The sequence below is a fragment of the Pseudophryne corroboree genome, chromosome 5, assembly GCF_028390025.1.
Source record: "Pseudophryne corroboree isolate aPseCor3 chromosome 5, aPseCor3.hap2, whole genome shotgun sequence".
Lineage (NCBI taxonomy): Eukaryota > Metazoa > Chordata > Amphibia > Anura > Myobatrachidae > Pseudophryne > Pseudophryne corroboree.
The window spans coordinates 350,625,476-350,639,364 of record NC_086448.1 but is presented as its reverse complement, the minus strand read 5'-3'; the positions used below and the strand labels follow the sequence as shown (position 1 = coordinate 350,639,364).

The following is a 13,889-nucleotide window of genomic DNA, read 5'->3' as shown; positions in this document are numbered from 1 at the left end:
AACCCTAACAATTTTGCTTGGTAATTAAGAGACAATTATAATGGTAATGTTTGGATATATAAGTAATGTGAACAGGCAGGCAGTGTGTCAGTTAACGTTGCCTTACTATTATTATAGTCTATTCTCCTAGAAAACGTATTTGAATAAAATGAACTCAATAATAAATTCCAATGAAGCTGTCCATAGCAAAGTGCTGAAAACGGAAAGCTGATGTGGACTACAGTATCTCACATCGCACGTCTTATGTCCAGTGATAGAAAGCAGTCCCCCCGGGGAGGGTGTGTTTCCCTGTGACAGGCAGGCACATCATCAGTCACTACTCTGCCTCTCCTGTCCCCATGGTACACGCAGGCAAGCCTCCTAATAAATGGCAGCAGCAGGCAGCAGAGTAGTGCAGGACATGCCAGGCTCCAGGCTAGGCTGCTGCTGCTGCTGTCATGTTGCACTGGAATGAGGAAGTGGAGTGGAGAGGGGTGGGACTGAGACCTGAGCTTCATCCTGCGGCGCCGCTCACAGCAGCACATGGAGCAGCTACAGGGGACTGGGAGAGCTGTCTACAGCCAGCCCACGGGAGAGCAGGTAATGCATGCATACTGCACATGACTTCTCTGTGCTGCTATTTCTGTGTCACTAAGATGGAATGGGACTGCACTGACCAGTGCTGCGCACTCCAACTCTGTACTCTGTACCAAATGATCTGACATTGCTGAATGTTTAATATAAAGTAACAACAAAATGAATGGGCAGCCAATGTTATTATTTGCTTATACAATAATTAAATATATCAGTATTTTAAGTGTGCATTTATGTATCAGTTACAAAATGAAATAATTCAATGAAATGTACTTTCAACTTTAAAGTCACTGCAAGATTCCAAATGTATATTTTTTTTGTTTACAATTATACAAGTATAATAATAAAGTATAATAATATATACAATGGAGACAGCTGTTACATTGCACAACTTAAGCATTATACAAGTACTTTTAGCTTGTGTTAAAAAACATACAGTATGACAAAGTTACGTGTTTCTACCTAAAAAATGTGTATACCTATAGATTATGTAGCTACAGGTGCCCTGCTTTGTGTGTGACATACAATATATAGATATAGATATATATATTTACTACTACTTTATAAGTAAATGTTAGCTCATGTACTGTGTAGAAATATGAGTGTAAGTATAAGGGTGTACATATTATGTTTTACTTTCTGCATTCATTGTTGCTAACTATGCAAAATAGCATCTTGACAACACACTATAATAAATACAGTAAACGTTCATCATGACAAAATTCAGAATGACGATATGGTCTGATTGTTGACAAATAGTCTTGCTTACATACACAATTTAACACTTCAATAGTTATTTAAGTTTTCTTTATTGAATAATTTCTGCATGTAGTAGCTATAGGAAAGCATTTTCACGTGCATTTTTTTTCCCTCACATGCATAAAACTGCTACTGAGTGGACTGTAAGTTTAGCACCAACACAAACTTGCTGCCATTCAACAGGTTGCATGAGAACTGTTACAACCCTCTTATCGGTGTATTGGTGTACAACTGTACTACTTCTAACAGGGTAGAGTCTTTTACTGAATGAATGAATGAATACTTACAACAAAAGTCAGGCCCGTACACACACTAGATAGATAGATAGATAGATAGATAGATAGATAGATAGATAGATAGATAGATAGATAGATAGATAGATAGATATTATAGACATAGATAAATAGATAGATAGATAATGATAAATATATATCTCTATCTATCTATCTATCTATCTATCTATCTATAGAGATGTGCATGTACATACACATTCTTTAATATGTGTACACATTTTAAATGTTTTTTTTATTTAACTTTATATTTTCATTCATATATTCATTTTTTATGGATTCTGGGCATACAGAAAACAGTAAGGATATACATTTAGGCATGCAGAGAATAACATGATAAGAAAAATCTAACTTAGATGAATTAAACTTTACATGCGGTGTGGAGCAATATTTATATCATTTTCTATTATTAATTAGGCTGATAAATAATTATATTAGGGGGAAACACAGTCAAAACAAGCCAGTTACGCCTTCCCCAGTTGCATCTTTCCCCATTACTTTATACAGTAATATACAAAATGTCCCTTGGTTTACTCCACAATGTATTATATGTATTACACCATTTTTGAATTAAAAGTATTCTTACATAGAAAAAAACAAACAAATATAGAGTGCAGATGGAAATGTAACTTTTAGCATCTTCTTAGTTGAATTTGTCAGTCAGGTTGATATGCAAAGTGACCAAGTGAATAGGAATTACATTTGAGGGTAAATAAAAATCTAATTAGAGTGTTGCCCATGTTTTGTCACCATGATAAATGCACAGTTTACTTAACTCTTTTTTAAAGTAGCTGTACAAATGGAGTAATATACAGTTGTTGTTGTTGTTGTTGTTGTTGTTGTTGTTGTTGTTGTTATGATTTTCAGTTGGACACTAATCTAATAATTTAGTCTTGAAACTAATATTAATAAAAAAAGGTATCATTGTCTTGTTAAATGAAATTTATTGGTAGGGTCCATTATAAAACAGAAAAGTATAAGAATTTTTTTTTTTGGACAGATTGTTTATGTAAGTTTTCTTCCATTTTGACACGTAATAAGCAATATTTATTTAATGTTAATTACAACTATGATGCGCACGTTAAAATCTATCTATCTATTCTTATTTAAAAATAAAACATACTACAAAAAAGATAAAATTCAATTAACAATGTAAAACTATGTAACACAAACAGTTAAAAAAGTAATAGCAGTATGTTAATTGAGGTTTTGTAGCTGTAATGCAGAAAACGTGTTATGAAATTATCACATATTAGATGTTTACAATTTACATAGATGTTAATAGATATATTGTAGTATATATCCATAATAATAATGTATGTATACTCCAGGCAAACTAAGGAAAAATTATGCAAAAGAGTGTAATTCAAATGGAGAATTTCAAATGGAGAAATAGGGAACACAATGAGCTGGGTGGTTTACGGAAGTTGGGAAAGAACACTGTATAGATAAGAAAGTGGAATTAATTTAATTACAATAACAAAGTACTCTGAGAATACAGATATACTGAGAATACTGTTGGCTACAGTATGTCTCACCAAACACATATACTGAAATTAAAAATATATGCCTTATGTTCATTGTAATGCAGGCTGGAAATCTGATGTACTATTTGGGAGAACTGTTAAGGGACCTTGTGAAAAGGAAACTTGTATAAACTTATCTTTAAAGAGCAGACTTTAAAATCTTTAGTGGCATGCAATAGAGCAGAAATTAGATGTTTATTTTAGCCATAGGATTTTACATAGTACCCTTTCTCATGTTTTGTGGGTTTGTTTTGCTATCTTAGAGTATCATATCAGCCATAATGATTCTGTAGGGGCAGAACACTTGGAAAACTTTCTGCGTAAATGCTGTAAAGTAAATCATGAATATATACAAATGAGGCATCGACAGACATGTATCAAGTTTAGGTACTAGGGACCACTAATTAGCCTTACAGATAGCCATGTAATACTAATATAAACAGACGCAAATTTGCTGGTGTTCCAAATATTATCAAATTTGCTAAAATTTGTAAAATTGTTCAGGGACACCCCACTGCTGAGCCAATACAGTTTATTGGAGCTTGTGTTGTGTGATATGGCTTTGGAGGACTGTAAATTGTTACAATCTCAATCATATGTTTCCTGAATTTGACTATAACATACATTTTTAATTTAAATACTACTACCGAAAAAATATGAATTTGCCCAGCCAGAATATAATGTATATGTTAAGTATTTTCAGGGATAAATCTTTAAAACCTGGCACTGTCCGTGGACATTAGGGGCATTTGACAGCTATGCTATACATACATATTCACATGTGCATACACTTTAACTTTTAGACACAGTTTAACATCACAGACAACTTTTCATAAAAGCCACAAACACAGCAAAACACTTAAAATACGCATAAACAAGCAGATGTGCTTACACATAGGATTTAGCTCTATAAAAGTTCAGAACAAATAGCAAACTTTCAAAAAACCTTCGGTGCAACGCAAAAAAAAAATAGCAGTGCAATTATAAATAATGTTTTAATTAATAAATATGTGATTACTTAGTTTGTATAATCGATGAGGTTTCTGATTAGTAGTTATGGAACAATATATACTAATATGTATATATTAAATACATAAACAAGTATATATCCATTAAAAAGTATATACTAAGGATATATACATACGTATCAAAGAATTTCTACACATAAAGCAATCTGATCTGCCTTTACTGAATACAGGTTGAACACAATGGGCATTTTGCCTCTTTTCAACCTCAATTACTATGTTACTATATTACTGTATATGTCCCTTTTTTTAGTTGAAGAAACTTCCGTCGAATCTAAAGTCACTTTTGTCCCTGCTGTTCCATATTATATATTTCCTAAACAGTATATATTTTAACTTACGGTCAGTTTTCATTTACTGAACTGCAAAAATGTATTTTCATGCATATCTTACTTAGACGTTATAGTTTACAAGCAGCTGGGTGATCCTCAGTCAATGTGTTGGGACACTTTTATATGTCACCCTAACAGGCTGAATGTGTTGCAAAACTTGCAACAATATAGATGTTAGGAAATATGTAATAAAGAAGTTGAATTCATGCAATTTGGATGTTATGTAAACAGCTTTTTTAATTTAAATTAAAGTTAACCCTCCAAAATCTGCATTTCTGAAAAATATACTGATGGGTTTTTTATGGCCTGGATTAAAATGTTAACATTTATATGTCATGAAAAAACATCTGAAAGGGATATTTTTACAAATTAAGATTATGTTGGATCCCTTGCCTTAATTATTATTATTATTACATTTTATTTATAAGGCGCCACAAGTGTTTCGCAGCGCCGTACAAAGGACAGTACAGGGAGACAAAACTTAGCATTACAGTAAATAAATAACAGAAATAGAGTACAGGTAACAAAGAGCACCTCAATTCTCAAAACATAATACAGCTAAGATGTAAGTAGCGAGGGTGTGATCATCGTACTACTTGGGGCTGGCGGCCATAGATAGAGATGAACCTTTACCAGCAGGAGAAAAAGTGGGTAAAGATGGTCGCTGAGTAGGGGAGAGCTACTAGTGAAATGTGTTGAGAAGAGGGCTTAGATAACAAGAGGAAAGAGAGCCCTGCTCTGAAGAGCTAACAATCTATCCTATGACGCTTTTAAATGATTACACTACATGATAAAAACTTTTAGTAGTTTGAGATTTTTGTTACAGTGGATGCCAACATGAAACCTATAGATTAACCTATAGATTAATAAATAAATAAATAGATGATGATTAATAATATAACTGCAATATAATTGTAGCATAAAGACTGCTATGATAATAATATAAAAATACAATTCAGTGATATTATGTATTGGCATTTCATTAATCCATATAAATAGACCAGTAATTTAAAATGAAAATATTTATTGATGTATGGTTTTAGAACACATGTTGTCTATAGGGCCAAGCTACATAATGCTGAACACTGGTAGTGTGGTAGTGAACGCCCTATTGCCACTTACGTCAAAATGTATGCTTTTGTAGCATCTGTAAAGAAATGCATTGCAAATAGCTAAATTACTGTATGCTGGATCTCACAGAAACACAGTTTTGATATCTCTCCCAGTCCCCTGGTGTTTTACTAAAAAATTGTAATGTTATCCCAGCATACAATATAAGTTTTGGAGTTTGAGTTCCATACATGCTAGCATTTCTGCATGTGGTTGGGACGGTTTGCACCAAGGCACCTTTTTTGGAATGCTCTATGCACTATTTACTCTTCACTGCAAGTAAATGCATTGTGGTTAATTGAGTTATATCAATTTACTCATGGGCCTTCAACCTGTGGCCCTCCAGATGTTGTTAAAGTACACATCCCAGCATGCCTTGCCTCAGTTTTAGCATACCTTAATAGCAAAACTGTGGCAAGGCATACTGGGATGTGTAGTTCCGCAGCAGCTGGAGGGCTACAGGTTGAAGACCCATGAATTAACTCAATGACTATAAATGATCCGAATAATCACATGTCAAATATGATAGCATTTCACTTGCGGTGTGACTAGTCAGTTGGTAAGATTGTATTCCCAAAACACATATGAAAAGCTTTTCAACATTTATACGAAAACTAAGTTAAAGAATGTTTTATTGCTTGTTAAGAAAAGTAATGGTTAGACATAGGAAAAGGCCATAGAGGTTTGTTTGGGTCTTGATAGAGTTGGAAAACAGGCAGATTACCAAAGACATGTAATCACAAACAATGCTTCTATATTAGCACCTCATCCAGAGAACAGCCACACAAAAGGCAAGCAGGTGTCCTGTCTACAGATGTTAAAGCCTGACGTATATTGTTTAGTCTAACACAAATTTGAAAATTCAATCAAATTTCTAGCATTTTTTTAATAAAAATTATTGCGTTCTTTAAGTGATTCCACCATGGTTGAACTGATTTCACTCTGTTTGGGCCAGTTAACATGTGGTGAAACCATACTGTACAGTATGAGTAAAAAAAAAAAAAAAAAACATGAATTAAATTAAAACACTAACTATTAAAAAAATATTAAAAATCCCAAATGACGTGAATGTCAAAGGTGATCAGTGAACCTTGAACAAGCCCGGCAAATGCATTTTCCAGTGGTCGGACATGAATGGTGCATGCGGGATGCAAATATCAAATCACAAATTCACATCAGTGTCAGTTGATGATTGTATCACAAATATGTTTGTGTCTATGGAACTGTTAAAATGTAATTGATTTTCATACTGGTTCAAAATGTTTAAACATTTCTAGTGTCGTAATTACAAACACTGGCATGGTCTTTGACCACCTAAAGTACGATAACTCCAATCATATGAATACCTTCTCATACAGGGTAAGTACAAATGATTACTTCCCTAGCAGGCATGGACTGTCCAGCTGCTATATAAATGTGCCTGCCTGCCAAGAGGTAGGCAGCGCATTCTGCCAGTCTGTGCGATTTGTGTTTTATGCACAGTCATGGTGGCCAGACAGCATCCTCTGCCTGCTTCTCAGCCACCAGGTTCAGCCGTTCAGTATATGGCCCCACAGTCAATGAGACTGACAGTATTATACCCAGTTGCGCACTCAGAGTGTAGGATGCTGTTATATGGAACTTACAGCATGCTAAGAGACAGGGAGGCACCACAGGATTAATATGTATTTTAATTAGGTAGTCTCCTTAGCTCTTGGGCTTTTATATTTATTGTTACAGCGTTTGGGGGAGGGTCCCTGCTAATACCAACCACCCAAAAAGAAAAGTGTAGCTACACCCCTAGTTTCACATGGAAGTGCTTTTTATCACTAAGCCTTGCTACACAGGGTGTACACAGATAGGTGCCATTTCATTGCTTCCCATTAATGATAGGAAATAGCTTTTTTACAAAACACATTTTTGTAACTTCTATATTATACAACACATCACGGAAGGAAGAGTAGCAGAAGAAACTTATTACTGCCTCATTAATCTTCATTAGTTTAAAACTCTTCGGACTTTGTGTTACTGTATTTCGACAACTTATACAGATAATCATCAAAATTACTTAGTTTTAAATTAATTTATGTTTAAACATAATCTTTGCAAGACTACAGTTCTTTTGCATGGATGAAATATTCCTAGTCTCCATTTTGACTAATTATGGGTACAGACTCATGGACAGTGGTAGTGCCAACGCTGGTACATTGCCTCTCCCCAAGTATAATCTGTATGAGTACTGTGCTGCCAGTACTAGTGATACTGACCTTAGCTGCTAGACTGACCAAATATTTGGCTTGCTCCAACTAGAATGTGAGCAAAGTACAGGGTGACATAACACATATGACTTTGTTGTCATCTGTTTGTATAAAATCCCTTTTGTTGGAGCTGTACTTATTTGTTATTTTTTCTTCTCTAACTCAGTCTCATTTGCTTTTCACTATATGGCAAGTAATGTTCATATAAGTAGCAGTATCGCTTATTTGCTGTATACCCCTTTCGCACCAAAAAGCCTGGGTCCAACATGGGTTATTGAACATAGCTTCAAGCCATGTCCAGCTGCTTGAAACCACATTTACACCACAGGGTGGACCCGGGTTATTGGTGGGACTTCCCTTTGCCGACACTTGTAGATGACATCATGTCCAAGAGACAGTGATCCAGCTTTCTGCATACTTTTATCGTGACCCAGGTCACACCATTCACACTGCAGGCTATCCGGGGTTGGTGCTGGGTTCTACTTGGGTAGTTTCTTAAAATAACCCAGGTAGACCCTTTCACACCAGACTTGGAGCCAGGTTGCCCTGGTAATAACCCAGGTTATAAGTTTGTTGTGAAAGGGGTATAATTGATAATGTTGCTTGTTTGCTAGGTAGCATGCTACCCAAGTGGCAATAGGGCTGGATTTCCGTCACTACTCATTACAACTATAAAATACCTGCCACTATAGAAAATATAATCTGAGAAGTACATACCCCCCAGCTGCACCAATTTTGTAATGACCTTTAAAAAGCAACCCTTCATCTATCTTGGAGCTGTTTTTTTTTTGGTCCATTTTTGCATGTCTAAATATTGGATGGCATGTTCTCACCTGCCCGCCAGCCATTCTTCAGTGCGTCTGCACATGCGTGACCAGATTTTGCATGTGCAGCCCAGTGACGTGCGGTGAGGTCAGTGGCTGGTGAGGCACTAGAGCCATAATGTCCGCCGAATCCTGCCAATGCCCCCTACCGCCGCCAAGCCAATGCCCACTACTGCCTCTGAGCCGATGCCTGCTGCCACCACCAATGGCTTACAAACTCGCCCACCATCAACTGACCCAGCCCTCTGCCACTAATTTGCATCTCAGTATGATGCCGCCAATGCCCGCTGCCTGCCTGCTCATCATACTTGTGATATATTGTACATTTTTATAGAAAAAAAATAGTGTTTGGGACTGGGAAGGGAGTGGGAGGAGGACATGAATAAATTTTGTTGTCCAGGGCTTCAATGAACTTAATGGAGAAAAGTCTGAATGGGTTAAAAAATGTAAAAAAAAAAATGCGTGAGGTCCCCCCTCCTATGTATAACCAGCCTCGGGCTCTTTGAGCCGGTCCTGGTTGTTTAAATACTGGGAAAAAATTGGACAGGGGTTCCCCGTATTTAGACAACCAGCACCGGGCTCTTAGTCCAGTCCTGGTTCCAAAAATACGGGGGACAAAAGATGTAGGGGTCCCCCGTATTTTTAAAACCAGCACCGGGCTCCACTAGCTAGGGACATAATGCTACAGCCGGGGGACACATTTATGTAGGTCCCTGCGGCCGTGGCATTACCCCCCCCAACTAGTCACCCCTGGCCGGGGTTCCCTGGAGGAGTGGGGACCCCTTAAATCAAGAGGTCACCCCCCCCCTCCAGGCACCCAAGGGCCAGGGGTGAATCCCGAGGCCGTCCCCCCCATCCGTGGGCGGTGGATGTGTGTAAAAAAAAGAATATTGTTTTTTGTTGTGGAACTACAAGGCCCAGCAAGCCTCCCCCTGCTTGCTGGTACTTGGAGAACCTCAAGTATCAGCATGCAAGGAAATAACGGGCCCGCTGGTACCTGTTGTTCTACAACAACAAAAAATACCCAAATAAAAACACAACTCACACACCGTGACAGTAAAAATTTCTTAAAACACACTTACACACTCACACATACTTACCTACATCCCACGCCGGTCACGTCCACTTGTCCAGTAGAATCCAATAGGGGTACCTGTAAAAATGTGAGAAAGATTACTTACCTACATCCCACGCCGGTCACGTCCACTTGTCCAGTAGAATCCAATAGGGGTACCTGTAAAAATGTGAGAAAGATTACTTACCTACATCCCACGCCGGTCACGTCCACTTGTCCAGTAGAATCCAATAGGGGTACCTGTGAAAATAAAAATTATACTTACAAACTTCAATCCACAGGAGGAGAGAGAGGGAGAGAGAGAGGGAGGGGGAGAGAGAGAGAGACAGACCTGCTGCTGCTGCTGGGGAGAGCCGCACACACTGCAGGGCCACGCCGGGAGGACGGAGCCGGCGGAGGAGGGGGAGAGCTGCACACCGCCACTCCCGTCAGCGGGAGGACGGAGCCGGCGGAGGAAGGGGATAGCCACACGGGGGAGAGCCGCACAATGCCGCTCCTGTCAGCGGGAGGACGGAGCCGGCGGAGGAAGGGGAGAGCCGCACGGGGGAGAGCCGCACAATGCCACTCCTGTCAGCGGCGGAGGAGGATGGGGGGGGGGCAGGACACTGCAGATGCCACTCACCGCCGGGACCCGCCGCCTCCAGCTCCGCGTGTGGGTGATTGGACAAGCGGATCCAGCACTGGATCCGCTGTCCAATCACAGGTGCCTCGCTGACATGTTGAAGTGCCGCTTTCCCCATCTGTTTTGAATGGGCTTTTACAGCCCAGTGCTTGGCCCCACCCCCCGCTCAGTCCCATTTCCATTATATATGGGAGGCACTGCTGTCAGTGCCTCCCATACACATTTAATCCAGAAAAATTATTAGAATTAAATAAAGAAGATACTTATGACACATAAATGTGTCATAAGTATCTTCTTTATATTATTTTAATAATTAATCATAGGGCTCCCCTGACTGCACGTCCCTGGTGCAGCCATGTGAAGGATAGTGGCAGATCCTTATTAAATAGGCTTCTTAGGAAAAGTCCAGCTAACATCTTTGCCATCATAAATAGACCCGTTAAGTGTCATGTATACTGTTTTGACTAATAAAACAATGTTTTGTTTTGTTTAAGTAGTTTTATGGGACGTTTTATTTTGCTGAAGAGCATTATTAAACTATAGAGCTACAAAGCATTAATATAACTCTGTAAATGTTCAAAAGCCATGAGAAAATCATTAGTTTAAAGTGTTAGCTCTACTAAGTAGGTTCCTCTCATTACCAGACTATTCCTGTGTTCCTATCACTGTACTGTATGTTTAGTTAACGTATATTATAGAGCATTTTATACAGTCATCGCCACAATAAGTAGAAACTCCATAATTGTCATCATTTTAAAATATTTTTGCTAAACTAGCGCTTTCTATGGAGGTTACATGTGATGCTGCTGCAAGGCTCTACAGTACCAATCATGTTATGTTTCATGAATTTTCCAATATGCAATGTAATGTATATTAAATACACTTTTTTTAAGCATGCATCATGCAAATCATGTTTTTAGCAGTGACGTGCGTTGGGGTGAGGCAGAGCCTTTCCTGTCATACTCCAGTATACACCAGAGTTTTGACTATATAAATTATATAAAAAATACAATGACTAAATTATAAATATCTTCGTTGTATTATTCTAGTCACTTTTATAGTCAAAACTCTGTAGTAAAAAGTGTATGACATGTGAGTTAGTGCCTCCCGTGCCTGTCTTTTCCACACTTATCTGATTTCCAGCAGTATATACTGTGCACCTGTTCATACCTCCCAACTTTTTGGCTGGCCAAAGAGGGACATAAACGTTGCGCAGCCATGCCCACCTGGAAAAGGGGCGTGGCTTCATGGTAATGCCACTATCGTGAGCCACGCCCCCATTCTCCATCACTATTGGGGCATGGCCAGCGCTCTGTAAACTGCTGCCCATGCCCCCAGTCCATTTTGTCTACATGAATAGACGCTATACAGAGCAATGAGTGACAGAGCCTCCCAACTGCCCCCCCCCCCAAGGACACTGCGGTCCGCGGGTGGGACAGCAGGACAGTCCACAAAAACCGGTACTGTCCCGCGAAAATCGGGACAGTTGAGAGGTATGCCTGTGTATAATACCCACAAGCAGGGTCGGACTGGCCCACAGGGGAACAGGGGAAACCACCGGTGGGCCCCACTACTTGTGGGCCCTCCTCTAGGGATCAGGTTCCAGACTTTATCCAGGTGCACCTGAATTATGCATTATACAGTACATATGTTACATTATACTTCACAAGAATTAGTTTTTTTATACATTTACCAAGGGGCACAGAACATGTACTCTGTAATGGTTAGCCAAACCTCTGTGGTGGCTGGCCACGCTTCCACTGGAGCCTGGCCACACCCTTAAGCATGGGCCCCTACAACAGCATCCCCCCGGTGGGCCCTTCATGTCCCAGTCCAACACTGCCCACAAGAACCTTTGGGCTCATATACAGTATTGTGTGTAAATGTGGCCCTGGTTCTAGCCAGTGCATCCTCAGCCATTTATCTCACTGCACGTCCCTTGTTTTTAGGGAAGCAAAATGGGAAGTGGGTCAGTTCAGTGCATCAGAAGCCCTGTGACACTTGATCATGACCCCTTTCTCATGCTTTGGCAGTGTACCTGCACTTGTACTGATTCCACAATAGTAAATATTGTAAAAATGTTCCCTGCTCAGGGATTGAAATGTATCGACTGTACACCTGTGTATTGCACTTAACAGGATTTTATATAATACCTTTTCCAATATGTAACCTGTGGACAGTAAGGGGTCTATTCAATTGAAGTCTGAACTGCCATCTAGTCAGAAAGACGTCAATTTACGACTTTTTTAGGTCGAATCATGATTCGACCTATTCAGTGGTACTGCAGTTTTTCTGATTTGTCGGAAAACACGTGGATGGGCGGATTAGCCGCAGATCCACGTGTTTTGTCGGATTTGCGGCCAAATCCAACAGGTTTTAGTCCCGTTTTTTCAACAATGTCAATCCGACTTTAAAAAAAGTCGGATTTGCATTGTCGAAAACGGGCCAAACCAGTCGGATTGCCTGCAAATTGAATACTGCATTGTCGGATTCTCTCCCTTTGATACTTGCTCACAGGACACCAGTATTGCTCATCAAATACAGACTTCAAAATGTATTGGAAGTCGTATTCCTCATAAATGGAGGTTCCATATTACTGTATGTTAGACATTTGCCTTAATTCTACCCAGCAGTTGAACCACTTATGACTTATATTGTTATGCTTATTTGTTGTAGAAAATGTAGTAGTCCCATATTATCATCTTTATTAATCTCTTTATATCATGCTATTTGCATACTAAATTTTTAGACATAAAAAAGCAATTAAAAAGTTTTTTGTACTAATCAATGTGATTTTTATGGGGTTTTTTTTATTGTTTGTCATTATTGTATTAAAAAACGTGATATTTTAGCACAGGAAGAAGTGTTGCCCTGTTTAGCAGAAAATGGATGTTTCTCACTATAATGTATACCTAATGGTATCCAGTATTTGTGCCAGATATAGCGATAGATACTGTAGATAGATAGATAGATAGATAGATAGATAGATAGATAGATAGATAGATAGATAGATAGATATAGCAGAGTTTTGTAATTACATTATTATTATTATTCTTTCCCCACATCTATGGTAATCTGATGAAGAACAATTTCAAAACTTTTGCAAAATAATATGGTGCAATATTTGACGTGTTTTGCCACACAGATTTTTTTCCTTAAGTATTTCCATTCTCTTCCCAACCACACCACACAATAGAATTAATTGGCTTTTCTTGTCCAATTAGAGTCCTGAATTTACAAATATGTGGCATGACACCTGATGGTGTTGTGGCCAGAATTTCCCACTCTGGTGAAATTGTTCAACCCAAAAACTCAAACCTGTGCAGTTTCACTGCTGATCCACTCATTTCTATTCTTTGCAATTTTCTTTGTATATTTTACAGTATAGAAGGACTTTAATCAAAGGAGAAGAAACAGGCACATAACAGAGTAACAGCATTAAAATAGAGGATATTTAGTGTTGCAACTAAGATTACAAACATACAGGAACCGATGCAGAGTTGCTGGGAAGTAATG

At 38.6% G+C, this 13,889-nt stretch overlaps 1 protein-coding gene across 4 annotated transcripts in view; it reads left to right on the top strand.

Annotated features, from left to right (window-relative positions):
- Positions 1 to 334: 334 nt before the first annotated feature.
- Positions 335 to 13,889, top strand: part of IKZF1 (IKAROS family zinc finger 1) — a 211,568-nt gene continuing 198,013 nt past the window's right edge. For all 4 annotated transcript variants that reach the window (XM_063922632.1, XM_063922631.1, XM_063922630.1 and 1 more), the window contains exon 1: positions 335 to 579. In XM_063922632.1, the coding sequence (XP_063778702.1) occupies positions 438 to 579 (142 nt within the window). In that variant the 5' untranslated portion in view covers positions 335 to 437. The remainder of the gene's footprint in view (positions 580 to 13,889) is intronic.